Here is a 26,930-nt window from a genome sequence, read left to right on the forward strand (position 1 = left end):
GTCGACTAAAACTTGACTAAACAAAAAGAGGATGAGGTTGACTAAATATGATAAAAACTAACAAGGACATTTGACACAGGACTAAGACTACGACTAAATTTAAAAATAGATGACAAAATGAACACTAATTATAGACCGTTTCCCCCCTCAATGCAGCAGTTCAGTTTCCTGTTCTGCAGCATCATAGATGTAGCTGACATTTAGCTGTCTTAAAAACATTTGCAGTCTTATCTATATGTGTATATGAGGCATTGTGTTCCCAAAAGGTACAGCTACTTGCTTGTCTGTTATATCCAGAGAGGTCTGAGTGCTTTCCACACAGCACAGCCAGCCTCCCTCCATTCTTCCCTCAGCTGCGGGCTGAGCAGGGACTGTAAATACAGTCCACTTGTCGTTGCTACCGCCGCACGCCGACACTGGCCCGGGTGGGCAGAGTCACCATTAGCTACTTTCCCTGGGAAAGAGTTGCCAACACTGCTTCGAATTACCATTACTAGTGCAAGCACATCAGCAGATTCAACAGTTTTCATTGACTAAAACTAGACTAAAATGTGAATAGTTTTCGTTGACTAAAACTAGACTAAAATACTTGTGGTTTTATTTGACTAAGCTGAGACTAAAATGCTCAAACTTTTAGTCGACTAAAACTTGACTAAATAAAAACAGGATGAGGTTGACTAAATATGATAAAGACTAACAAGGACATTTAACATGGGACTAAGACTAAGACTAAATAAAAAAAATAGACGACAAAATTATCACTAGTGGCTTATAACACTGGAAGAGCCTGGCTGTGGTGTGTGTGTGTGTGTGTGTGTGTGTGTGTGTTTGTGTGTGTGTGTGTGTGTGTGTGTGTGTGTGTGTGTGTGTGTGTGTGTGCGTGCGTGCGTGTGTGTGTGAGAGATGTGTGTGTGTGTGTGTGTGTGTGTGTGTGTGTGTGTGTGTGTGTGTGTGAGACGTGTGTGTGTGTGTGTGAGAGAGATGTGTGTGTGTCTGGTAGAGCCTGGCTGTGGTATGCAACCAAATGAAAACATTGGACGCAATGAAGAACTACTGTAGGTCTATTCGCTCGTCAACAGTAGATGTGATGACACCATTCCTAACTAATTAGCTACCACATAGCATGATGCTGCACTAATAGCCACCAGCATGCTATACAGTACTATGTTGCCAGCCACACCTTCAGGTCAGTAGGCAAACTTGACCACATGATACACATGAATGAGACAAAAAAGCGAGAGGAGCCGGGCGGGGCCGCGCTAATACCGGCGGTGGAAATGGGCCATAATTGTCTCATTTTAAGACACATTTCAGAGCAGAAGAAGGAATTCCCGCACACTATCCGGTTACTGGCAAACTTTATTGAACAACGTTTCGGTCACTCAGACCTTCATCAGGTAACCTTCAGGTAACCTTCATCACCTTCAACCTTCATTCAGGTAACCTTCATCAGGTTACCTTCATCAGGTAACCTGATGAAGGTCTGAGTGACCGAAACGTTGTTCAATAAAGTTTGCCAGTGTGCGGGAATTCTTTCTTCGACTCTCTCACCGACGCACCTATCCATAAGATTGTGAGGGTGTGCATCGACTCTTCTTTCAAGTTTTAAGACACATTTCAGAAAAATCAATACAGCAATGGCCTTTGTGCCCTGGCATGTGGCCTTGTGCCCTAAAAAGATTTGCGACAGTGAAGGCCAGATGGGCCTTGCCCCTAAAATGATGAAATTCCCACCCTGCCCACTAGGATAAGATAGACTACACCACTGTAGTAATGTGATACTTTATCAATCCCCAATGATATCCTTTTGTCAGAGAGGTCAAAGGTCAGGCTCAGCTACAGGACAGCCCACCTGTTGCTGATAGGCACATTCAATACCATGGAAAATAGCACAGAATTCACAAAATATCATCTGGAAACAGAAGGGGGCGGTGAATTCTGAAAAGTTACTTCCATGTCTTGTAGACTTGTTTTGTTTGTTTGTTCCCACCCGTTTTCTCCCAAATTGTACTTGGCCCCTCCCCCTGCTGTCTCGGTCGTTGCTCCACCCCTTCTGCCGATCTGGGGAGAGTTGTAGACTAGCACATGCTTCCTCCGATACCTGTGTGCAGTCATCAGCCGCTTCTTTTCACCTGACAGCGAGGAGTTTCAACAGCAGGATCACACTATTCCCCCGAGTTCCCCTCGCCAAGGCGTTCTACCAGAGTCTACCAGAGTTGGCCAAGATGTAACGGACAACTGAACTCCAGTTGTCACTTACGCCTACATACATGCAAGGAAATACACAAAGATTTGGGTCAACAGCATAAGAGTTTAATAAGCTGGAGGGAAAGACAGTCTTCATTCCATTGTTAGTATGGGACAAAGACTATCTTGTGGTTATGGTAAGTCAGTCCTAATGGGCTGTGCAGACTGCAGTGACCTTTTTCGCGTGTGGACGTCTGCTGTCGCCTGCTGGTCGCTTGGTGTTGCAGCTTTAGTGGCTGTCTTGCTATATTTACGTCTTCAATTGGTCGATTTCAAATAGGCCCCTCCTCTCAACGCTGCCGTCCGCCTCTCATCGCCTCAGAAAGCATGCTGGGATACCTGTCGACGTATCCAATACAAAGTGAATGGGCAGCAGCGACAGCAGCCAGGCGTCTACACGTGGACATAAACCCTGCTGCAGTCTGCATAGCCCGTAAGCAGGGGAATACATTGGGTACTCTATTAGTCTATTATTACAGTGTGTGCTATGCTAATACCCTGAACCTGGAATCCTGGGAGCTCTAAATATCTCTGCTGGCCTCAGACAAAATGTGCTTTTGACCAGCTGGTAAATGTTTGTTTTTCCCAATTGGGACACCAGAGTTACCAGTCTGCACAAATACATGGCAGGAACCTGGACTTGGCTGATGTACCAGTCTGTACAAATACATGGCAGGAAGTGGAACCTGGACTTGGCTGATGCCTCATGATTTCCCAAATACACCAAATACAGTCACTTCCACTGTCTCACCAGCCAAGTTAGATTTTTAGAAGGTGCCATGGAGGGCCAACACTGGATGGAAATTTACCAGCATTTCAAGATGCTGGTGGTCATTTGCCACCCTGCCTACCCATTCTAAGGCCATGTTCAGACTAGGGCCATGTTCACAATCACATTACAGGCAAATCCGATTTGCTGCTAAAGTCATAATCATCATTATCTTGATTGGTTTCCCAAATCTGATTTGGCCTCTTATGAAAATTGGGTAATGGCCTACTTAACAAGTGTCTGGATGTTTCTCTCATCCTGAGACAAACCCCTACAGTAAACTCTGCATTACTGTTAATTTTGTCGTCTATTTTTTTATTTAGTCTTAGTCTTTGTCCCGTGTTAAATGTCCTTGTTAGTCTTTGTCATATTTAGTCAACCTCATCCTGTTTTTATTTAGTCAAGTTTTAGTCAACTAAAAGTTTGAGCATTTTAGTCTCAGCTTAGTCAAATAAAACCACAAGTATTTTAGTCTAGTTTTAGTCAACGAAAACTATTCACATTTTAGTCTAGTTTTAGTCAATGAAAACTGTTGAATCTGCTGATGCGCTTGCAATAGTAATGGTAATTCGAAGCAGTGTTGGCAACTCTTTCCCAGGGAAAGTAGCTAATGGTGACTCTGCCCACCCGGGCCAGTGTCGGCGTACGGCGGTAGCAACGACAAGTGGACCGTATTTACAGTCCCTGCTCAGCCCGTAGCTGAGGGGAGAATGGAGGGAGGCTGGCTGTGCTGTGCTGTGTGAAAAGCACTCAGACCTCTCTGGATATAACAGACAAGCAAGTAGCTGTACCTTTTGGGAACACAATGCCTCATACACATATAGATGAGACCCTTAGCTAAGACTGGGTGGGTTCTGTTGTAATTACTGCAAATGTTTTTAGGACAGCTAAATGTCAGCTACATCTATGATGCTGCAGAACAGGAAACTGAACTGCTGCATTGAGGGGGGAAACGGTCTATAATTAGTGTTCATTTTGTCATCTATTTTTAAATTTAGTCGTAGTCTTAGTCCTGTGTCAAATGTCCTTGTTAGTTTTTATCATATTTAGTCAACCTCATCCTCTTTTTGTTTAGTCAAGTTTTAGTCGACTAAAAGTTTGAGAATTTCAGTCTCATCTTAGTCAATGAAACTAAAAGTCTGAACATTTTAGTCTCGTCTTAGTCTTGGGGGAAAAAGGTAGTCGACTAAAATTTTTCGTCATAGTTTTCGTCGACGAAATTAACACTACCCCATACCATGGTATCGAATTGTATTGCCTATTTTTTCTATATTTATTCTATTTTTATTATGAACTTACATCATACAGAAGAAGTTCAGCTGGGTTTTCCCTACAGTCCTGATCGCAACATGCATTTTACACTAACATGTTGCATGTTGCATTTTACACTAACATGTTGCATGGTTACAGCCAAGCTGTCTATCAGCGATACGCACGTATTTACAAGTGTCACAGAAACATTTCAAAGCCACTAGAGCAGAAGGGTTCATTGCTTCTCGACGGAGGGGTTTGAAAGCTCGATGCTGCTCATAAATGCCTCTTTTTATCCAAATTCTGTGCTGGTGATATTATTTTTCCGGGATAGAGCTCAGCCGTCACAGCGCTCAACAGCGCCACTCTGATCCAAAGCTCGGTAAAAAATAATGTCACCAGCACCGAATTCGGATAAAAAGAGGCATTTATGAGCAGCATCGAGCTTTCAAACCCCCCCCCCCCCCCCCCCCCCGAGAAGCATTGAACCCTTCTGCTCTAGTATGTGGCTTTGAAATGTTTCTGTGACACTTGTAAATACGTGTGTATTGCTGATTTAGACAGCTTGAGAGTCACAGGCAAGTCTATGCAGTGGCGTGCCGTCCATTAGGCGAACTAGGCAAATGCTAGGGGCGCTTGAGCCGTTAGGGGTGCCAGAGAGGGTAGATTTTTTTTATTTTTTTTACAAATACTTTTTCATGATAATAGGCCTACTATTATTTTACAATAGTAGACAAAAAATAAGCAGAACAATGTCTTAAGTCTTTAAATAATAGTGAAATCATTTTTCTAATTCTGGCTTTCTGGCTGCCTGGGCTGCAGCACTTTCACCATGGTCCCTAATCCATACCACCCCACCCCCTGCACGGCCGCCCCCCCTTCTACCTGCTCTGAGCTTTTTCCCAGAGTGGGGGAAGGGAGCTGGAAGGTGGGTGCTGAGGGTGCTGCAGCACCCCCTGGTGTCAAGAAATGGGATTTTCGAAATTGTTGGATTTGGCCGTCTTGTGTTTATACCACCAACAAGATGCACTAAAAAACAGTTTGTGCTTCCCAGCTCTAATCTTATTTCATACGCTCTCTCTTCAAAAGTGTTTGATTTTCATCATAATCTGGTTTTCCATAATAATAATAATAAGTTCAGTGTTTATGCCTGTGTTGCTGTCTGTTGTAGTGTAAAACGACTAAAGGGAGAGCAGGTGCTTACATGAAAGTGAGTGAGAAAAGGAGAAGATACTGAATAATGACATCACAACAGTATAATCCTAATGTTAATTTAAAATTAAATATTCTTCTAAATATGGATGAAAGTCCAAAAAACGTCAAATTTTCTTTGGCGCTGCCCTCGCGGACAGCACCAAGAGTCCCTTCCTTACAGCACCCCCTAAAAGTACTTCCAGCGCCACTGGGGAAGGGCGATTCTGAGCCTGCACTGCAGTGGTGGAATTAGCTGCGATATAATTTTTATTATATTTTCTTTGGGGGAGGGGGGGCACCAGCAAAAATCTTGCCTAGGGCACCAACTTGGTCAGGCACGCCACTGAGTCTATGCATATACGGGACTCTTGTAGGGGAGCATAGTCTGCACGGAAAGAGGTATAACGGGGCTATTGACTTCCCAATTTTAAGGCAATAATCTCACTCAGCAACAGCAGCCAGCCAACGTTTAAAAGATAACCCGACTAGACAACAGAGGGCGGCCGTGGGGCATAACGGTGCCAAGTGCACTCAATCAGAGACGCGCTTTGATCATCAATTGACTGCAACACTAAAATAGTCTAAATTAGGCTACTGCACACAGCCAGTTGTGTCGACATTAATTTTGACCATGATTCAGATTTTTAATTGTAAATTGAATTGTAACTTCATAGTTAGAAAGTGCTGAGCATTTATGTTGTGTATTTTTAGATTTGTCTGTTAGAGACCAATGGTGTTGCATGTGTCTGATGTTCTCTGTGTAGACTACCTGCAGGGGCTGCAGATGGAAATTAGCCTAGCTAGCTAAATCTGACATGAATAATATTTTCTCATTCCGAGATTGATGCTGTTTTTTGTGCATGGTCCTTGTTTATAAAGACTAATCTAATACTAATACTCACCCAGATTTTTCAAAGGGTCGATGGTCTTCGACTCGGACGTCCCGCCTCTGTTCTTCACCACCGGGACTGTTCCAAACGCTTTGCCCAACATGATGCACGGATCTTGGGTTTATCTCCTTCCCAGTCCCCTCGGTTGCAGAGTCCTGTGTTGTAGATGATGAGGTCAGCAGCAGTGCAGCAGCAGATAACTAGGCTGCTAGCTCACCGGCTGCAGGGAGGAGAATCAGAGCCTGCCAAGCCTTCAGTCCGCTGAGCCGCACTACTCCGAGCCAGAGTCAAGCCACTCAGGAGGAGACGGTATGAGACTTCCTGTTCTAACTTTCAAAATAAAAGTTTTACTGAATGATGCTCAGATGGCATGTTTGTTTTTTGGATTACGTTTCTGTCCATCAAATCGTTTCCTCCCAGCCTTAAAATACCCTTCTCTTATATATGTCAATTTGATACTACTCACTATGATGTAAAGTTAAGTCAACTCAATTTTTTTTAAATACAATGTAGGCTATAGCCTACATTTAATTATTGTATATAATTCTGTACCAAGTTATGTACTACAACAAATAAATGAATGAATAAATGAATAAATCATCTGACTGGCTTCCTTGTGACAAAATCTGCGTCTAATATAATTTGCCGCCACATTTCCATCCATTTCTGGGAACAAAGTGGAGCAGCAAGACATTATGTTGTGACAGTGTGTGTGCGTGTGTGTGTGTGTGTGTGTGTGTGTGTGTGTGTGTGTGTGTGTGTGTGTGTGCGCGCGCGTGTGCGTGTGTGCGTGCGTGTGTGCGATGTGTGTGTGCGTGTGTGCGATGTGTGTGTGCGTGTCTGTCTGTGTGCATGTATGTGTGTGTGTGTGTGTGTATGTGTGTTATAATGACTTCTATATTTTGATTAAGTGGTAGATTATAGCCTATAGATTTTTGTTTGATCTATACTCTCCAGATAAACTACAAGACCAAATTTGGACTAAAGCCAGTGCCAGCCTCTTCCATACCCAGTTGATGTTGAGGTCTGTCTATGATAGAATTTGAGGAGGAATAATGTTAATGAAAATAGTTACAATAGGCTAATTGTAGAATTATTGTTTTTAGTTTGTTTCATTGGCATTTTTTGTATCTCTTTTTTCGTCTTCTGTAATATGTTGCCCAGCTGTAAAGTGTTCAATCAAACCCCAATAAAATTCTTTATAATGTGACACTTATTTTGATATGCGAATTCGCCTCATTTCCTGTATGATTCTGTCTATCTTTCGGTAACTTGACAGAAGAGACAACATAAACGGATTATAGTCCGGGAAGACGCTCGTGTGTACAATGGGTTTTGCACTTGACTAATTCGATCTACACATTTCAACAGCGGCCAAATGATGAAAATGTGACTGAAAATAGGTAGACTAATCCTATATTTACTGCCCACTGTAGCAATGGCGCAGCATTAAAATGTATGCTATTAATCCAAATAGGCAAACTCCCGTGTCAGCCAATATAATGCGGCCTGTAGTAGGCTACTCTAATTAGTTTTCTGCCATAATAATAATAATTTCCCGTACATACGCACAGGCACGCACACGCGCACGCACGCACGCACGCACGCACGCACGCACGCACGCACATAATACATGTATTGTTATTATAGTCATACTGGAATGCACATTAAATGCGTTTGACAATTAATAGGCTAAATTCCATTCTTTTTGGCTGATTGTTTCAGAATTTATATTTAAGCAGCTGGCATGGGTGGGCTCGCATTAGACGGTTATACCTCGGTTAGTAGCTCCTTATTGATCACAATTCGTTGTGTCACCTAGCTTGTTACTGTTGACTTATGTTTTGTGATTTGTTATAAAGCGCTTTGCTTTGTTACAAATGTGTTACATTATGATGATGGTGATTATTATTATTATTATTATTATTATTATTATTATTATTATTATTATTATTATTATTATTATTATTATTATTATTATTCCTAAATTCTGGGAGTGTCACTTTAAGTGGGCGTAGCCAACTCGTCATCTAATACGGAAGTGATCAGTACATTGATGACAGAAAGTCTTGCAAACAAACTTTCCGTCAAATTAAATTGATAGCAGTGACCAGGCTGCGTCCAGTCGGCACAGTGAGTGTTTTCGTTTAGTGTATTGTGCTGGTCATGGCTAGTGAAAGGACGAACAGCAAGTGAGGTAAGAGGTACTGAAACTAGCACAGCAGCTACTAGCGTTAGCTAGCCCCGTTACGTATGCTATGAGGGAGAACCAAACTTGTTACATTTTGGATATAAGTAGCGTTAGTGATCACTTCTAACGTTACGGATTACACGAATGCTGAGAGAAACATCGCGATTCACAAAAAATAAGTCATGTTTTGTGAGTGAGGTACCTCGACGATAAACAAGGTGGTGTGATAACGTTATTATGTCAGATATTTGAATTGAGTTTGGCGTGACCTTCTGCACATATAGGACAGAACTGCATCATAAACGTATAGCCACTAGCTAGCTCGTTGTGTAGTCCAGTCCACTCATCCTATTCAACAGCGAATGCTGCAAGTTAGATGTGGTTTCTTTCTTTCAGCTCCGGTTGCATTCGAACCGTCGTGGTAGTTTTGAAAGGTGAAGCTGTCATGCCAGTCCCCTCTATGGCAGAGTCTGCAGTGGACCACCACAAAAGGTTTCAGGCTGCCGTGGATGTCATCCATAATCTCCCTAAAAACGGTATGTACTGTAGCCTCACTAGCCTGCCTAGCTTTATCATATATTTAGCCAACGTTTTTCATGTCTCAGACATTATGAGAGTAATGCTTCGGTTTTCAATGTTACACTAAACTCCATTCAAAACCTGGCGATTTTATGTGGCCTTTCTTATCAGCCAACAAGATCCAGTGTTGTAGTACTGAGTCAACTCGAGTTCAATTTTCAGGACTCATGACTCGACTTGAACTTGAGGCACTGATGACTTGGACTTGTACTCCAGGATTCATGCATTTGGACTCGGAAGTTGGATAGAAGGACTCAGACTTGTTACTTGATAAAGCCAGGTTTTTATTTTGTTAGATTTGTTAATAAAGTCACTGCTTGTTTAGGCAGACATCCACAGGTGGCCAACCCGATTCAATTAAACATCAGACAGGAGCAAGCGCTGATGTTGGCCTCGTGTCACCGCTGCAAGATTCAACGGACTCTTCCTCTGATTATTTGATGTGTTTCTCACCTTTTTCATGTGTGCGTGAATGTCCCAGAGTAAGTCATAATATCCTTATCCTATTGAGACATGAGAACACGCTGACCTGGTCCAGTCTGCACCTTTCTTGCCATCCATCGCAGCAAAACAGCAAATTTATCCACTGGTTTTCTCTTTTTCTTTCTCTCTCACCATCACCCCCCCCCCCCTCTCTCTCTACCCCCCCCCTCTCTCTCCCTCTCTTTCTACCCCCCCCCCCCTTCTCTCTCTCTCATGAACATAATGCTTTTGATCATTCAATAATTCCAGTAGGCTAACTGTACCGCATGGCACTGCCACTGCTATATAATGGCCTGATGACACAGAGGTTTAATTTATGATCTAATGTGCGTTATTATTACTATTCATATTCCCACACTGTACGATATGACAATATGGAAAACGTAGCTTACTCCAGTTAGAAACCAGGCTGGGAGAAAAAGGATGTTACGCACAGCGGGGCTCCAGACTAACTTTTTACAGTGGGTGCACTGTTGCAGCTTACTTTTTAATTTAGGTGCACCAGCACATAATTTATGTGCACCCACATTTTTCACCACGCCTTTTGGCACCGCAATAATACATTTGAAGTGTTACCTTCTTTGTCATTTTGTATACATATTGGTAATTTCTTAAAGTGATACGCTGAAAGATTTTCATTTTATATTAAAATGGAGCAAGTGGGCAATGTTTGTTTCAATTTTTGTCCGCCTGCCACAGCTATGCCGTTTTAGCTGCGATCGGGCAGAAACTTTCAGGGGGTGTAAAGAGCACTCGTGCTTGTGAGTTTGGAGCCTGAACGAAGACGGCTCCAAACTCAATGTGTGGGCTCCGCCACAAGGACTGAGATTTATCGTGCATTCCTTTATAACTGGGAACTGGTGATCTTATGGTTCAAAGGTCATGAGCTGACACCTTTGTAAAGCCAAACTGGCCCGGATATATCCTGGCTCAGACCCAAATTGCATCAGATGCCATCAGTTTCCGGGTACTCTGGGCCACACGTTTTGGACTTGCCCAAAATTGTACACATTCTGGTCAGACATTTTTAATACATTCTCATGTCAAAAACAGATTGACCCAGATCCAATTACTGCAATATTTGGGGTTGCCCCTAGCAACAGTGGGATATCCAGACATCAATCAGATCTAATGGCCTTTTCAACATTACTAGCTCGCCGGCTTATTCTTTTTAGCTGGAAATTGCCCACACCTCCATCACACTCACGCTGGATTCGTGAGGTAATGTCATTTCTTAAGCTATAAAAAGTCAGATGCACAGTCCAGGGTTCTCTGGAAAAGTTTGAAATGACTTGGCACCCCTTCTTAGATTATTATGAGAAGGAATTTGACGCAAGAACTTTAGATTAGTAGCCCCCAACAGCTCTACCCTACCCTCTTCCCACCCCCCTCTTGTTCTTTCCTTGTCTCTATTATTATTATTATTATTATTATTTTTTTTTGTTTGTTTGTTTGTTTTTGTTTTTACACTTGGTTGTCATTGCATCACAAATATTCAGGAGATTGTCTACACGTATGACATCATGCAACCTTGCACCTATTTTGTATTGTCTGTCTTCTATGGGGTTTGTTTTTTCTTGTTTGTATTGTTTAAAAACGAATAAAAACAATTTGAAATAAACAAAGGTCATGAGCTGGGACGGTGAAGTCACTAGAGCTGGTATTTCCCATTCCAAACTCGTAGGAGCCTCAGCAGCCCCGACCTCAAAAATCCAAGATGGCTGCTCCGCGCAACAACAGTAGTTATAATCGTAGTAATGTTGTTTAGCACTTCTGTCTTGTTTGTGTCTCATTAAATCAGCTGTACACACAGCACTGCCTACTTCTATCTGTGTGGACATGTTGCTGCAGTATTTGTATGGGCAAAATGCAATGAAATGCCTTGTTATCTCAACTGTTATTGCTAACAATGGCTAGCCTGGCTAGCGACTGGATCTGACCAAGAGCTGACTCGCAACAGTGAACTTCCCAGCTCCAGTTTTCTGCAAATGGAACGCTAACAAAATGGAGGCGACGTCATTTAGCCTCCACATCCCAGTTATTTTGTGATAAAGGAACAGGCCATTAGAGGCACCTTCTGTTTTAGCCTCTATCCAAGACACTTAAACAAAGCTCCTAAAACACTGTCTTGTCTTCTAGGCTCCTACCAGCCCTCCTACAATGTGATGCTGCGCTTCTACAGCCTGTACAAGCAGGCCATGTGTGGGCCCTGCACAGTCTCTCCACCTGGCTTCTGGGACCCAGTAGGACGCTACAAATGGTGTGTGTGTGTGTGTGTGTGTGTGTGTGTGTGTGTGTGTGTGTGTGTGTGTGTGTGTGTGTGTGTGTGTGTGTGTGTGTGTGTGTGTGTGTGTGTGTGTGTGTGTGTGTGTGTGTGTGTGTGTGTGTGTGTGCGCGCGCGCGCGTGCACACACACGCGGTATTGGACAGGGCAGAGCACAGAGCTGCAACGCTTAGTCGATCGACAGAAAATTATAATAGAATAATCGTTTAGACCAATTTTTAAGAAACAAACAAAAATTCTCTCATTCGAGCTTCTTAAATTAATATTTTCTGGTTTCTTTAGTCTTCTATGACAGTAAACAGATTATCTTGGGCTTGTGTAGACAGGACAAAAAAAAAGACTGTCATCAACATTCTGTGACATTTTATAGACCAAACGACTAATTGATTAGTTGAGAAAATAATCGACAGATTAATCAATGGGTGCCTTGGTAAATCCAAGCTGATGCTTGACACTAAAATGAGAGCGCGGCTGTTCGCTGTATTCCAACAGTGTTCCCAATTTACCAACGGTCCACATATAAACAACATTTGGATTTGGATTTAAAACAATCCTCAAATTTCCAATGTTTTTATGCTCATTGGAGGCAGAGATGTCTTTTGTGTTGTTGTTTTTGTTCAATTTGATATTATGTCCTAAATGCCAATGGGCACAGATTTGCTGAATGAATATTAATGCAGTGACATTTGTTGGAACATTTGAGAATATGTGTCCATCACAACCTGTGCTGTCTCTTACATGTGTAAAGCACCTGTCAATCATGGTTGTTTGGACGTTATAGAGCAGTGGTCCCCAACCACCGGGCCGGAACGCATTTGGTACCGGGCCTCCTTGGCACAAAAAAGGTTGGGAACCCCTGTTATAGAGTACCGCAGGAATGTTGTCGTATTTTTGTAGGCTTACCCAGAAGTCCCTGCCCTTCCTGGTTCTTATGTGTAAAAGTCAATGGAATTTTTGCATGGGAATTTCGGTTAAATGCATGAATTAAGGTCTGTGGTTAACAAGTTTATGGAACAGCGAAGTTTGAGTTCAGCAAGATCATCTTCACAAACGAGGACCACTTTTATGACTTTTGAAGCCTTTTCTGAAAGCCGTGTAAAAAAAGGCATTTACGCTTCGAAAATCATAAAAGTGGTCCTCATTTGTGTAGATGATCTTGCTGAACATGAACTTCGCTGTCATAAACTTTTGTTAACCGCAGACCCCGTGGCGTAGTGACCCCAGTGCAAGCAATTTTCGCAGGGCCCCCTACTAGGCTACATGCTATTTACACACACTTGCAAGGAACGCACACATGCACACCAACACTATTAGGCATAGGCCATTATATATTTTACCATGTGTTGGATTTTACAGTTGAATGAGTTACTTAGGCTATTGTACGGGGAAAATAGAGAGGTCATAGAGCAAGCTATCGGAACCATGGACAGCGTGACACCTGGTAACAGATCAGCAGCACCTGAGAGCAGAGGAGCTGTCTATTTCACTGTAGTTCTGAAATGACCACTGACTTAACATTACATTACGTCATTTGACTTAAAACATGTTTAATGTTGATTTCATGTTGATTGAATAAGCATGTAATTTTGTTATAGATTGCTACGTGCTACTGACTATTTTACAAAAAAAAAACATGACAGGTGGCTTTGCCTTTCTAGGGCATAGCTGACAGCCTGTTCTTATTTGAACACCGGTGTATTTCTGGGGTGGCAATTTTAGTCAATTGCATGGTCCCGTTCTCTGCCCAGTACGTTGTTGGAGAGGCTGCTGTCTCCACGGGCCCCTCTACACCAGGGGCCCCTCTACACCAGGGGCCCCAGTGCAACCGCAATTTCATGCATTTAACCAAAATTCCCATACAAAAATCCCATTGCCTTTCCAGACTCATTCCTGCAGTATTGTGTGGATTAGAATATTAATAAGTGCATTTCTTTGCTTTCACCATTAGATGAAAGCATGAAATATGACCAACATTATCTGACACAGAAGAAAAATAACAAGTTACAATAATACAAATTAAATCTTGAAAGACTCTTTCCCTTCTGACTAAACCTTATATGCTATAATTTCATGAAGCCTATTTTCTTCAACCCAGCTTAGGGAAATGCAAAACAAATCTTACTTATTTTTTGTGACATTACAACAGTTTGCTCAAATCAGTTGGATGGAAATGACGAAATAACGAATGTCACCCAGTCCTTTCCTCTCACATTTGAGCAACATTTTTGCAATAGGCCCTCACTCTGGTTGAATAGCACAAGAAATGGATCAATCAGAAGCTGGTGTGATTGGTCTTTATTACGATTTATATTATATTTAAGCAATATCACACAAGAGGGAGTGCTGTTGTTGGCTAATATCGTCACGGCTGTGTTTCGGTCGTAGGCACGAGGCCGCAGGCCGAGTGCTGAAGATAATCACAGCAGTGACGATATTAGACAACAACAGCACGACCTCGAATGTGATATTGCTTTTATACAACAGTTCTATTAACACATTGACTGCCAGACGTTTTTTTTTGCTGTAGGTAGCTTCTGCCAAGCCGTTTTTTGAGGATTATGGCTCATTTTATAAGAGCCGAGGATTCGTTTCAGCTTGGAGTTTGTGAACATACAATATCTCAAAAGTACTAATAGAATGTGTACTTTCTCTGTCTAAAAGAGTTAGTTTGTAGAGTTAGTAGTTATGTAAGCATTAGCAGTTGAATACAGCATGGTTTTAGCGTGAAAAAGAATATTCAGAGATAAACGGCTTTTTGTGAAATTGGATGGAACTGTCACTTTAACCATTCATTTTTGGCTCTCTCTCTCTCTCTCTCCCTCCCCCTCTCGCTCTCTCTCTCTCTCTCCCTCCCTCTCGCTCTCCCTCCCTCTCTCTCTCTCTCTCTCTCTCTCTCTCTCTCTCTCTCTCCCTCCCTCTCGAGTTGCTTCAACTCCGCCCTCCGTGAGCGGACAAGCTTGTCACCAGTCAGTGCTTTGCTGCTCTCCTGTGCCTGCATGTCTGGGCCGCTGTTTGAGGAAGTCGGGATGGACTCGCTCGTTTGGAGTTTTGGTTGAGAGAAGCTTTTGCGATTCTGGTCATATTTATGCTGCGTGTTTCAAAGTGTGTTCCTCCACCTGTAATCTATCACCCGATCATAGTAGATCGGCTGAATCTATTATGTAAATTTGCAATCCCGCATCGCCAGCAATCAGCGCGAAAAGGAGAATGGCTGGGCTGAGAATGGCTTGACAAGTTAAAAAAATGCTTTCCTTTCTCTAGCCAGGAGAGCACTGTTGCCACTTAGTGGGTCGGTGGAATGGGTTGTAAACGTTCGGTGGCTCCAATAATTATATAAGAGATGTAAAAGGCTTAGATGCACAACCCACCGTCAAAAAAAAAAAATCGATGCCAAAAACGTGTAAACACGTTGTTGGCAGGGAACAGCTGGATTCTGAAAACGTGTTCATACGTTGTTGGCAGTGAATGTGTTAAACAAAGCTGATTTGAAAAAATGACAAAAAGCTGAGAAAATATATGATTTCTCTATTTATTCCTCCGCCAACAAAAATAGTCCCCTCAGCTTTCCGCCACCAGTTGCCGAAAATGTAGCCTAATTAACTGCAGGCTGCCTACTTTTTATCATACACATTGACTTGCACGTTTTCATTTATTGTACAGCCAGTGAAATAAGAGTCTGGTGATGCCATGTTAGTTATGTTAGGAAATAAATCCATCTTTGTGCTGTCGGTAGCTATGTTATGCTTTGTGAATGACGTTGAATGTAACGTGGCTGGTGTTTGTTTTGTTGATTAGAGCAGCTGTGAAACATTTTAGACAACCGCACTCCCTCTGTGTGATATTGCTTCAAGCTTTTTGTTGATTAGAGCAGCTGTGAAGCGGAGTGATATAGCCTACCCTACACACAGTGAAGCGCCAGTGCGTTATCGTGAAATATCAGCACTGGTAGGATCCCTCTTGTCCAATCAAATTGCTCGGCCGGAACTAACGGTTATATAATATTATTATATCATTATAAGTCTTTATTTGACTGACTGTCACTGTTGTATTCATCAGGGATGCCTGGAGCCGCTTGGGAGAGATGAGCAGTGAGAGCGCCATGGCTGCATATGTGGACGAGATGAAGAAAGTCGCACAGGAAGTAAATCACCTAACTCGCTCACTCACTCACCCACCCACTCACTCACTCACCTCCAGTACACTCAATATTAGCTGCTAGCTAGCTCTGGGTTGTGTATTAATTGATAATGGTATTGTAATAACATTATACACCCTGGCCATGGTAGAAACAGGTGGCAAAAGATTTGACATACACTATACAGTAGTACTTAAAGATTTGATGTCCAAAATACAGCGGATAAATGCTACAATATAATTTATATACACAGCAAATGTATACAAAGCACAGGGCCCTCGAGCAAATCTGACATTCAGCTTAAAGGAGAATTTCGTTTTTTTTGAACCTGGACCCATCTCCTGGCATTAATTAAGATCTGACGACTCACCCAGTGATCTCCGCGGCGTTTCTGGCCGTCCTAGCGTTGTTTTGAGATCAATAGCGTCCAAGTCAGTTGTAAAATGGAGCTGATTTGGGGCCAAGTGTGAGCCTGTCTTTACTGCATCTAAATAGCTATTTTTACTCCCGTTTTCGCCAAATATCGTCAGAATCTGATCCCTCAAGAAGCACCACAGTGATATTTCGCCAAAGGCTGTTTCCTGGAGTCCCACAGGGATCAAATTACCTCAAACGTGATCTCAGTCACCAAGTCTCGTGAAGTCCCGCGATACTTTCCTGCTGACTGGCCAAGTACAGGCAGGACGCTTTGCGGTGGTGGTTTTAGCGTAACCTATGTGGGGTTTGGCGTAACCTATGTGGGATTCGAAATAACGAAGGTTATGCCAAACCCCACATAGGTTACGCTAAAACCACCACCGCAAAGCGTCCTGCCTGTACTTGGCCAGTCAGCAGGAAAGTATCGCGGGACTTCACGAGACTTGGTGACTGAGATCACGTTTGAGGTAATTTGATCCCTGTGGGACTCCAGGAAACAGCCTTTGGCGAAATATCACTGTGGTGCTTCTTGAGGGATCAGATTCTGACGATATTTGGCGAAAACGGGAGTAAAAATAGCTATTTAGATGCAGTAAAGACAGGCTCACACTTGGCCCCAAATCAGCTCCATTTTACAACTGACTTGGACGCTATTGATCTCAAAACAACGCTAGGACGGCCAGAAACGCCGCGGAGATCACTGGGTGAGTCGTCAGATCTTAATTAATGCCAGGAGATGGGTCCAGGTTAAAAAAAAACGAAATTCTCCTTTAAGACAGGCAGACTTGCTAATAGGGGGGCTCCTACGTAGGTCTGGAAAAGTATAAACAATTAATTTGATCTTTTTGGTCTTAAATAGTTCGGTAATTTGAAAAAAGTATGGAAAATGTTGTGGTTCATTCAGGTGGTCTGATACACACATGATTCTAGCTTTGATGTTGTTGTAGACCCACTTTGAGTCCACAGTTTTTGTTGATGTGAAGAATAATGTTCACAGGGTATCAGTAAAAAGTCTTACATTTAGTTTGGGAGGTCAAGGTCTAAAAATGTCTTCAAAAGTCTGGCGTTGTAGGAAGGGCGGCATTACATTTGATCTGGGGCAGAAGGAATAATCAAGAGCTGGCTCTGGAATTATCAGTGAGCGCTCAGTTTATTTTATTTCATTTTTTTACCGCGAATAGATCCTATCTTATCCATGATGCACTCTCTCTCTCTGAATAGATCCTATCTTATCCATGATGCACTCTCTCTCTCTGAATAGATCCTATCTTATCCATGATGCACTCTCTCTCTCTGAATAGATCCTATCTTATCCATGATGCACTCTCTCTCTCTCTGAATAGATCCCATCTTATCCATGATGCACTCTCTCTCTGAATAGATCCTATCTTATCCATGATGCACTCTCTCTCTCTGAATAGATCCTATCTTATCCATGATGCACTCTCTCTCTCTGAATAGATCCTATCTTATCCATGATGCACTCTTTCTCTGAATAGATCCTATCTTATTCATGATGCACTCTCTCTCTGAATAGATCCTATCTTATTCATGATGCACTCTCTCTCTGAATAGATCCTATCTTATCCATGATGCACTCTCTCTCTCTGAATAGATCCTATCTTATCCATGATGCACTCTCTCTCTCTGAATAAATCCTATCTTATCCATGATGCACTCTTTCTCTGAATAGATCCTATCTTATTCATGATGCACTCTCTCTCTGAATAGATCCTATCTTATCCATGATGCACTCTCTCTCTCTGAATAGATCCTATCTTATCCATGATGCACTCTTTCTCTGAATAGATCCTATCTTATTCATGATGCACTCTCTCTCTGAATAGATCCTATCTTATCCATGATGCACTCTCTCTCTCTGAATAGATCCTATCTTATCCATGATGCACTCTCTCTCTCTGAATAGATCCTATCTTATCCATGATGCACTCTCTCTCTCTGAATAGATCCTATCTTATCCATGATGCACTCTTTCTCTGACTGGAGCTCAAGCTGCTATGTATGTCGGGGTGGGGCTGAACCTGAGCTCACACACATACAAACCCATGCAGGCAGTCAAAGAGCTGTTTCTAAACATGCAGTGAACTCCTGGTGCCGGTTGCACAAAGCACCTTAAGTTAAGATTTTCCTTAGAGTCCGAGTTAAGGTGTCCATAAAATAAAATCGGTTGCACAAAACACCCCTAAATCTTCTCCTTAAGGTTAAACATTTTAAGGAAAACGTACGCGCAAGATCCCAAATTCCACTGCCGCCCTCTGCAGGTCATCAACACCATGCCCATGAACGAGAAGACCGCCTCCATGTTCCACCACTTCGAGCCCCTCTACATGGTGATTGACGACATGCCGCGGCCGCCAGAGACGCTGCTCGGTCTCGGAGACGGTCAGTCACTAGTCCTGAGCGAAACTAATAAGGACTCGTTTAAAGAGTCACTAAACCCCAAACTGTAAATCTTTGTAAATCCTGATATCAAAATGTAAACAGCATGCTAATGAAATTTGCCATCTGCTATTGGCTGATCCTTGGTGCCAGGTGATGTCACCTTCTATAGAAAAAATAGAATTGAGGTAAAGCGCACAACTCCTTGTAAGAAAAACAGACCGGGTGCCTGGATAATGGATAACAATGAAAAAGGAGAGCCGGCACTCACGGTAGGCTAATTGAAAAACAGCCTTTTATTGGGCAGTGAAAAAATTGGACGTTTCGGCTTTGTTGATAAAGGCTTGAAGCCGAAACGTCCAATTTTTTCACTGCCCAATAAAAGGCTGTTTTTCAATTAGCCTACCGTGAGTGCCGGCTCTCCTTTTTCATTACCTTCTATAGAAATTCATGACCATAAACAATGACACAAATACTATTCCTGAGACTTAAAGGCAGGTACTCTTTTTTCTACTTCCTCATAGTTAAGGCTATTAGTGATTTAAGTTTATTTTGCACTGCATGCTTTTATTTTTAAGGCTAGAAACGGAAGTGGTTGTTATTTGCCGTGTTCTTGACATTGCCTCTGGTTCTCTCTGCAGCCATCATTGCCACGCACCTTGATTGACGATTGGACGATATGAAAATAGGGATGATTCCCCATCCCTACTTCCCACTCTACCGAATGCACTCGCATCGCTCTCCTATAGCTGTGTGCTGTCTGTGCACTAGACAGCCCTGACGAGCCTGTGCCTGTCTGTGCACTAGACAGCCCTGACGAGCCTGTGCCTGTCTGTGCACTAGACAGCCCTGACGAGCCTGTGCCTGTCTGTGCACTAGACAGCCCTGACGAGCCTGTGCCTGTCTGTGCACTAGACAGCCCTGACGAGCCTGTGCCTGTCTGTGCACTAGACAGCCCTGACGAGCCTGTGCCTGTCTGTGCACTAGACAGCCCTGATGAGCCTGTGCCATGGAGACATGCAGAGTGAGCCACACAGCCCACCGGCCGCACTCAAACCAAAACCCGGAAATGAACGGTCCATCCAATCAGAATGCACGGAACCACAACGGCCAGCCAATCAGACACTAACCTTGTTTCACAGCCATGGCTGCTTCCTTTTTCCAATCACATTCACAGCTTGGTCCACAAAGCTTCGCCTGGTCGCTCTCTGTCCATTTATAAATGTGTGTGGGGGAGGGTGTGTGGGGGAGGGTGTGCGTGGGGGAGGTGTGCGTGGGGGAGGGTGTGCGGACGGGCTGGAAACTCCAAGCTTTGTTTTCACCCCACAGAGAGGGGGCGTGGCTTCCTTCACTCCTCAAAACAATATAACTTTCCTCTCTCGCTAGATATTTAATACTGGCTTGCTGCTGGCGTTTACTGTAGTAGGGCTGAATATTGCATTTATTGACTTTAAGACAGCTCTTATCGACATGTGGTGACTTGCTGGTTTTGTTGCTCACAATGTAAAAGTGATATATATGTGTGTGTGTGTGTGTGTGTGTGTGTGTGTGTTAGGTGTTAAAGGCAGTGAGCAGGCTGGCAGCCCAGAGGAGGCAGAAAGAGCTGAGGAAGAGGCTCCGGCTACAGAGCAGGAGCTCAGTCCCTCTGAGTCCAGCACCGTCCTCCCCGGTACCTAATGCTAACTTACTGCCAGTAAATACAACAACACAACATGGAGACTGGATCCTCTAGATTTATACATAATTATAATATAATACAGTGTTTCCCACAGGATTTTGAGTGTTTGTGGTGGGGGACCGCAGACCCCCTAGGGGGATGCGGGGGCATGCCCCCCCGCAAGATTTTTTTAAACATTTTAAAGTAAAATGCATGAATTTGGTGTACTTTGAGAAAGCTTAAGAGCAAAATTAAAAGGCTAGATCTATGAAGAACATGTCATCATTACTGTGCTGTGGGTTTACAATGACAAAATAAATTTCTCCCTATAGGTCAGGGATACTCAACGTGCTTTGTCACTTTCGTGAAATGATAGAAGGCGAGGGGCCAGTTAATAAACAAACAATATACATTTTTCTGTAGCGGATTGTAGGTTTTTGGGGTGTCAGCCGGAGTTTAGGCTGACAATGTTGTGCACACCGGATAGTTAGTTAGGTTAAGTTAGTTAGGTTAAGTACATACATAAGTGCCTGGGTAGCGAGCAGATGGCGGTATTTGACAATTTAGCAGCTAAATCATAGATTATTGAAAGATATTCCATATTCCAGACTGAAATGCTATAACAGAAGTATTGGCCAGAATGACATGAACATTTATTGGACACTTATTCAGCGGATATCTTGCATGTTGCGTTCAGGTGCACTGTATAAAAAAAGAAAAAAAAAAAATGTTTGGTCAACATCTTATTGTGGTGGTCAAAATATTATTGTGGCGGCCCGCCACAAATTCCTTTATGTATGGGAAACACTGATAATATATAAATACAACAAAACACGATGGAGACTGGGGGCCATATCTTATGCCCAGTGCAAGTGTAAGGGCAAAATCTTTTCTACTTTCTAGCACTCAAAGTCTCCCTTTTTTCTTTTACCACTGGGTCGCTGAAACACGTCCTTTGATGTACTGACCCAGACTCTGGTGTGTGTGAGGTAACATTACGTCTTGTGCTCCTGTAGACTCTGGTGTGTGTGAGGTAACGTTATGTCTTGTGCTCCTGTAGACTCCGGGGTGTGTGAGGGCTTGGTGTTGACCAGCGACTCTGAGAGCGAGATCTTCTGTGACTCGGTGGACTCTGTGGAGCAACTTGGCAGCATCAAGGTATGACTGACCCCCATCTTCCAAAAGGTGGTTGAATAGCAACATAAAGTGTTTACAGAGCAAGTTCAGGTTAATGCTACTAGAAAGTCGTCTTAGGGCAGGTAAGGAAAAGATAATGATATGCAACAAAGAAAAAGTTGAATATAAGTAAGTAAGCAACGGTATAAAAAATGGGCGGGCTATCACACATAAAATAACTGACACTACTTACATCGCATTAAATGAAAAGTATGAATAAATGCGTTCCATCATTATAAGCATAATGCAGTATGAAATACGTGGGGAATTCTAAAGGTAAGTAGAATAAGCGAGAGAGAATAGGAGAATGTGAAGGAAGCAAATATGTGAATTTTCAGCTTGTGTTTTCCGCCGACAGGTCGAAGCGGTCAAGTCCAATGGCCTCTATAACGGCCAGGCATACTCTGCCACGCCCCCCCGGCTGGAGAGCGGTGTGGAGGCCAGGCAGGTGGGGGCGGGGCACGGCGGGGAGGGGGCGGAGGACGAGAAGGGCCAAGGACCCGTGAGGAGGAGCCGGAACGGCGCCTACCACAACTGGAGAGAACGTAAGCTGATGGAGGGCAGTGTTCTGGGACTTTAATGTGTTTATTTTGAATTTTTAACAGTCCTACATTTAAACACATGGGTATTTTGCCTGTATGTAAAAACTAAGGCTGTCCCGAATACCATATTCAGAGCGTTGACGCTTCGCGGAGATAAAATCGATCATAATTGAAGCTTCTACACCGGTCTCCGGGTGGGGGTTAGGGTAGTGTTGTGCGTGTTCTCGGCTGTGGCGATCCCGCTGAGGAACAAACATGTTGTAGGCTCACAGAGTTGAAAGCACTCTCAGCTCAGCACTGTCCGTGGCCCATAATAAACTTCCTTCCCGGCTTCTCCTGACAAAACACACGTGCGGATATTATTTGCCACGAAATGTTGTCAATTTATTCAGGTGAGCTCAGTGTAACGTTAGCGGCTTTCCCTCTGCTCTCTGAGCTGATCGTCTGACACCAGGCCAGACATAAAACCACTCAGAAATCCTCCTATTTTAGGATGAAAAAGGTGACTGTCACCTGAAGGTGACTAGTTTACATAAGTGACTAACGTTATACTAACAACCACGTTCCACGTCTCATCCTAATATGACGTGCGCTCCGACAGTATGTACATCCATGTGATAGACGGAGCCAACTTCACTTTCACTACCAGTCGGTAATAACAAATCCATGTGACAGACAGAGCCAACTTCTGTTCACGTTCATGTTCTGCGACTGCTGCTAATTCATAACATTATAAACAAATGAAACGACTTGAATTCACAAGAGAAAGAGAGATGAGATGAGGGGGGGAAACAATTACAAAGCGTTGATTGCTGATTTGAGCGTCGATTACCATGGCAACGATTGAAGCTTCGAAGCGTCGATTTTTTGGGGGTCAGCCCTAATAAAAACAAGTGTGAATTAGGGGTGTCAAAAATAATCGATTATAAGATGCATCGCGATGCGGACGTGCACGATTCTGCATCGATTAACAAATATCAAAAATCGATTATTAATTTTTTTATTTTTTATTTTTTTTATAATCAAATAAAATAGAATGTAAGTACATGCAGTTGTTTATTTTAATTATGGATCATAATACAATGCAATTCCAAATGCACTTTTATTTTAAAAGTAGCCACACAGTGAGAAAAAACAAAGTGAGAAAAAATAAATCATGTATTGCGGAAAAAGTGATGCATCGATTTAAGATGCATCGCGATGCATCGTGATGCATCGTTTAATCGAATCGAATCGAATCGTTGACAGATGAATCATAATCGAATCGAATCGTGAGGCCAGTGAAGATTCACAGCCCTAGTGTGAATTCGAAATAGCTGCGACCACATATGCAAATTTCCAAAATGCAGGATGGCAGATGGGCCAGCCCACCCTACTCTGCCCCTGCAACCCTGCATTTTAGAATTTGCCCCCCCAACACCCCCTTTAGCCAATTGCTATGAACACACACACCTTCACACTTGACCTCCATATCAAATTTCAGCTCTCTGCCCCTGACATCCTGCATTTTGAAATTTGCACAGCCCCACAAGCCCAGCCCCCCCAGCCAATTGGCATGGACACACACACACACACACACACACACACACACACACTTGACCTCCTGCCCCCTCCTGCCCTTGTATCCAATTGACATGAACACAAACACACCTTCACACACACACTTTACCTCCATGCCGAATTTCAGCCTCCGAGGGTGAAAATTGTACCCGCTAAAGGGTGGTGAGCTTTTTGTGGACCGACCAACCAACCGACGGAGTAACTTACAGACAGAGTAACTTATAGAGCTGCTGGTCGCAGCTAAAAACAGCCTTCTACTTAAATCTTTGCTTATGCATGAAACATAATTGAATTCAACTACTATCTAAGAATGAGTAGTTGAAGGAGAGTCACCGCACACAGGTAGGCTGAATTTCTTCACTTTAATTCATATTAGAAACAAGTACAAAAAAAGGACATGCGAACAACGCGTTTCGCCTGCTCGCTTCTTCAGGCTCGTTCTCAATTACTCATCTGATGTTCCCTGGCATCACCTGCACCAGGAATTAAAAGGCTGACAGCGCTGTGCATAGGGCATCTACTTGTTAATGACTTTACTATCTAAGAATATCCATTTAAGGTAACGACAGAAGAGTTTAAGAGAATGACAGCTGACAGTTTCACTACATTACCAAATGACAGGCCACTTCTTCTAGGTAGTAGCGCTGCAGTTAGTTCGTTAAGAAAATATTAAAATCTTACCTACACTTAAAAAACTGGTGCAGGGAAAAGTGTTCAGATGGCTTCCTAACAATTTCATCCATTAAAATGTGCAGGAACCCTGCATTACTCATGTCTGATATGGCCTAATAAATACAATATCCTGCATTAATCATAATAGTCTGATATGGCTTAATAAATACAATATCTGCACTCAGGCGGTGTTCCTCAGGGCAGCCCGAGGCAGCCGGCCGGCGCTGCCCCCGCGGGGGGCTCTGGGGCCGGGGGCCGCGGGGGAGGGCCAGGCTCAGGCTCAGAGGGAGGGGCGGAGCGGCTACAGCAGCAGATCATCCTGGCACTGAGACGCCTCCGAGAGGACATGAGGAGTGTCATGGACCGCCTGGAGGCACTGGAGAGGCTTGCTGCCACACATGTAAGCACCCTGTTTACCAGTTTCACACCCATTCACAGCAGCCATTTTGTGTCTCAAAGGCACGGTATTATGGAACCCACCGCAGATGTGGGCAGACCACACCCTGCGCCCTCCTACGCAGCAGTCAAGCACCGGGATTGGTCAGGACTCAGGAGCGAGCCTTTTGTTGCCTTTTGACAGCTCGAATCTCCCACACTTTCAAACACAAAATCATAACACTGGTTAAATCATAACCCTGGTTGGAGCTAAACACAAAATCATAACCCTGGTTAAATCATAACCCTGGCTGGAGCTAGGTCTGAAAAGGGGTAATAGAGACTTAATGGAGATTAATGTGCAGAAATAGCCATGTGCACATAAGAATAACTAAATGACTCAATCCATGACTAAAGTCCTGGATGTGGCTCTGTATAGTCATGTCAAAAGCCTGTTGTATTTAATTGATGTATGATAATCATTTTCGTTCATTGTAATTACGAAGCGTAATTATTCAAGCCTCAAAAGATTTTTTTCTTTGCAATGAATTTGTTTGTATGTTATATTTCAATGGACTGTTCTTGTCCACTTTATGCAGTTAATTGTTCACATTAAATTATTTCTCGCACGGGAAAGCGAATGGGGATTTTCTCTGGAAGGATTACTTTCACTTCCTATATAGGCATTTTTGAAGGGGCACTTAGTAACTAATATGATCTTTATCGACCTCTGTTGGCGACCAATAGGAACTGCAACAACATCCATAGAACTTACCTCCTATAAAAGTCTGTAGTACAAAATGAGTGGAGTAGTGAGAATAAAAAAAGGTGTGGACAGGCCTGCCTGTGTTGCCATCTCACTGCTGTCTCCTGTGTGGTGTGTTTGTGTTGTGTTGTGTTGTGTGGTGTGGTGTGGTGTGTGTGGCGCACGCACACTGTGTGGTGTGTGGTGTGTTGTGTTGTGTGTGTGTGCACACGCACACTGTGTTTGTGTGTGGTGTTTGTGACAGGCCCAGAGTTCAGACTGGAGACCGTGCCTGCAGTGTGCCGCTGCACAAGACGTAAGGATGAGTCTTACACTTTTTCCTCTTTAAACAGGCTCGATTTCTCAAAACTCTAAAACACCTCAAAACACTGAACAGAGCTAACCACTTTGTACAAATCTCTTGCAAAACTGATTATTTCCACCAAACCAATACACACAGCTAATATATGTTTGTCTTACAGAGCATCAATTACACAGTGATGTGATCAATGTAAAACACTACCATCAAAATAGTGTTGTATGTTTGGGCTTCATGAGGCCATAATGCCTAACATTGTATGAAAATAGTTTCCTTTTTCTCATTTTGGTAAAGTGTAGGTTTTTTGTCCTTAAATAAACACATTACATATTTTAGCAAAACTCAATAATTTCACTGATACTGTAACGTTACAGGCATTTTACATGCTTTCTTTCTGTTTTACTGTTTCTCTAGCACCGCCTATAGGCCATTATGTGAATGTCGCCTGCTATTTTGTTAGATGGATGGATTCTCATTGGCTGTTAAAGGTCACATGGGTTGTCAGCCACATGTTCAGAGCAGCCATTTCTCACATGTTCAGAGCAGCCATTTTCTACCTGAAAACTGACAAGGGAAAAGCATGATTCAGGACTACTTCTTTCTTCATTCACCTGTGTAAACCTTGGAGAAGCTTTGTCTGTGAGTAGTTTGATTCATTTATGTTGTTAGTAATTATTTCTGCTCATATTTCAAACTATTTGATTGCATTGTATTGATAGCCATTTTTGTATCATTTACAGTTTCACACTCAACCTGTACTCAACTCGACCTCACAGTGCTGTATCTTCTTCTTCATGATTAAAACGGATGTACAAGTGCACGTTGATATCTCACTTAACGCTCCTTCGTCATTATTGAAGATACCCAGTGCTACTTCAGTCAAGTTATTCAAGAGTGTTTAGCTATCTGGTGATGTGTGCATCGCTACGTGCTCAGGTGCCAGAACAGTGAAAAGACAGCCCAACAGCGGGTTTAGACAGAAGATATCACCTGAATAAAAGAAAAGAAGTACTCTGCATAAGCCATTCTGGTTGTCCAGCCTGA

The 26,930-nt window shown here is 43.0% G+C and overlaps 2 protein-coding genes across 2 annotated transcripts in view; one reads left to right on the forward strand and one right to left on the reverse strand.

Annotated features, from left to right (window-relative positions):
• The window catches only part of LOC310775612 (1-phosphatidylinositol 4,5-bisphosphate phosphodiesterase delta-3-A-like), a gene marked incomplete at both ends in the record, with an annotated part of 37,954 nt that extends 31,500 nt beyond the window's left edge, over positions 1-6,454 (reverse strand). Inside the window, one exon of the mRNA XM_083635773.1 lies at positions 6,364-6,454. Coding sequence (XP_083491899.1) covers positions 6,364-6,454 — 91 coding nt within the window. The remainder of the gene's footprint in view (positions 1-6,363) is intronic.
• Positions 6,455-8,411: 1,957 nt separating this feature from the next.
• The window catches only part of acbd4 (acyl-CoA binding domain containing 4), a 28,210-nt gene continuing 9,691 nt past the window's right edge, over positions 8,412-26,930 (forward strand). Inside the window, exons 1-10 of the mRNA XM_083634543.1 lie at positions 8,412-8,548; positions 8,939-9,078; positions 11,744-11,864; positions 15,945-16,029; positions 18,723-18,843; positions 20,396-20,509; positions 21,558-21,655; positions 22,032-22,218; positions 24,633-24,847; positions 25,833-25,883. Of these exons, the coding sequence (XP_083490669.1) occupies positions 8,988-9,078; positions 11,744-11,864; positions 15,945-16,029; positions 18,723-18,843; positions 20,396-20,509; positions 21,558-21,655; positions 22,032-22,218; positions 24,633-24,847; positions 25,833-25,883 (1,083 nt within the window). The 5' untranslated portion in view covers positions 8,412-8,548; positions 8,939-8,987. The remainder of the gene's footprint in view (positions 8,549-8,938; positions 9,079-11,743; positions 11,865-15,944; positions 16,030-18,722; positions 18,844-20,395; positions 20,510-21,557; positions 21,656-22,031; positions 22,219-24,632; positions 24,848-25,832; positions 25,884-26,930) is intronic.

The sequence above is a fragment of the Poromitra crassiceps genome, assembly GCF_964638095.1.
Source record: "Poromitra crassiceps genome assembly, chromosome: 4".
Taxonomy (NCBI): Eukaryota; Metazoa; Chordata; class Actinopteri; order Beryciformes; family Melamphaidae; genus Poromitra; species Poromitra crassiceps.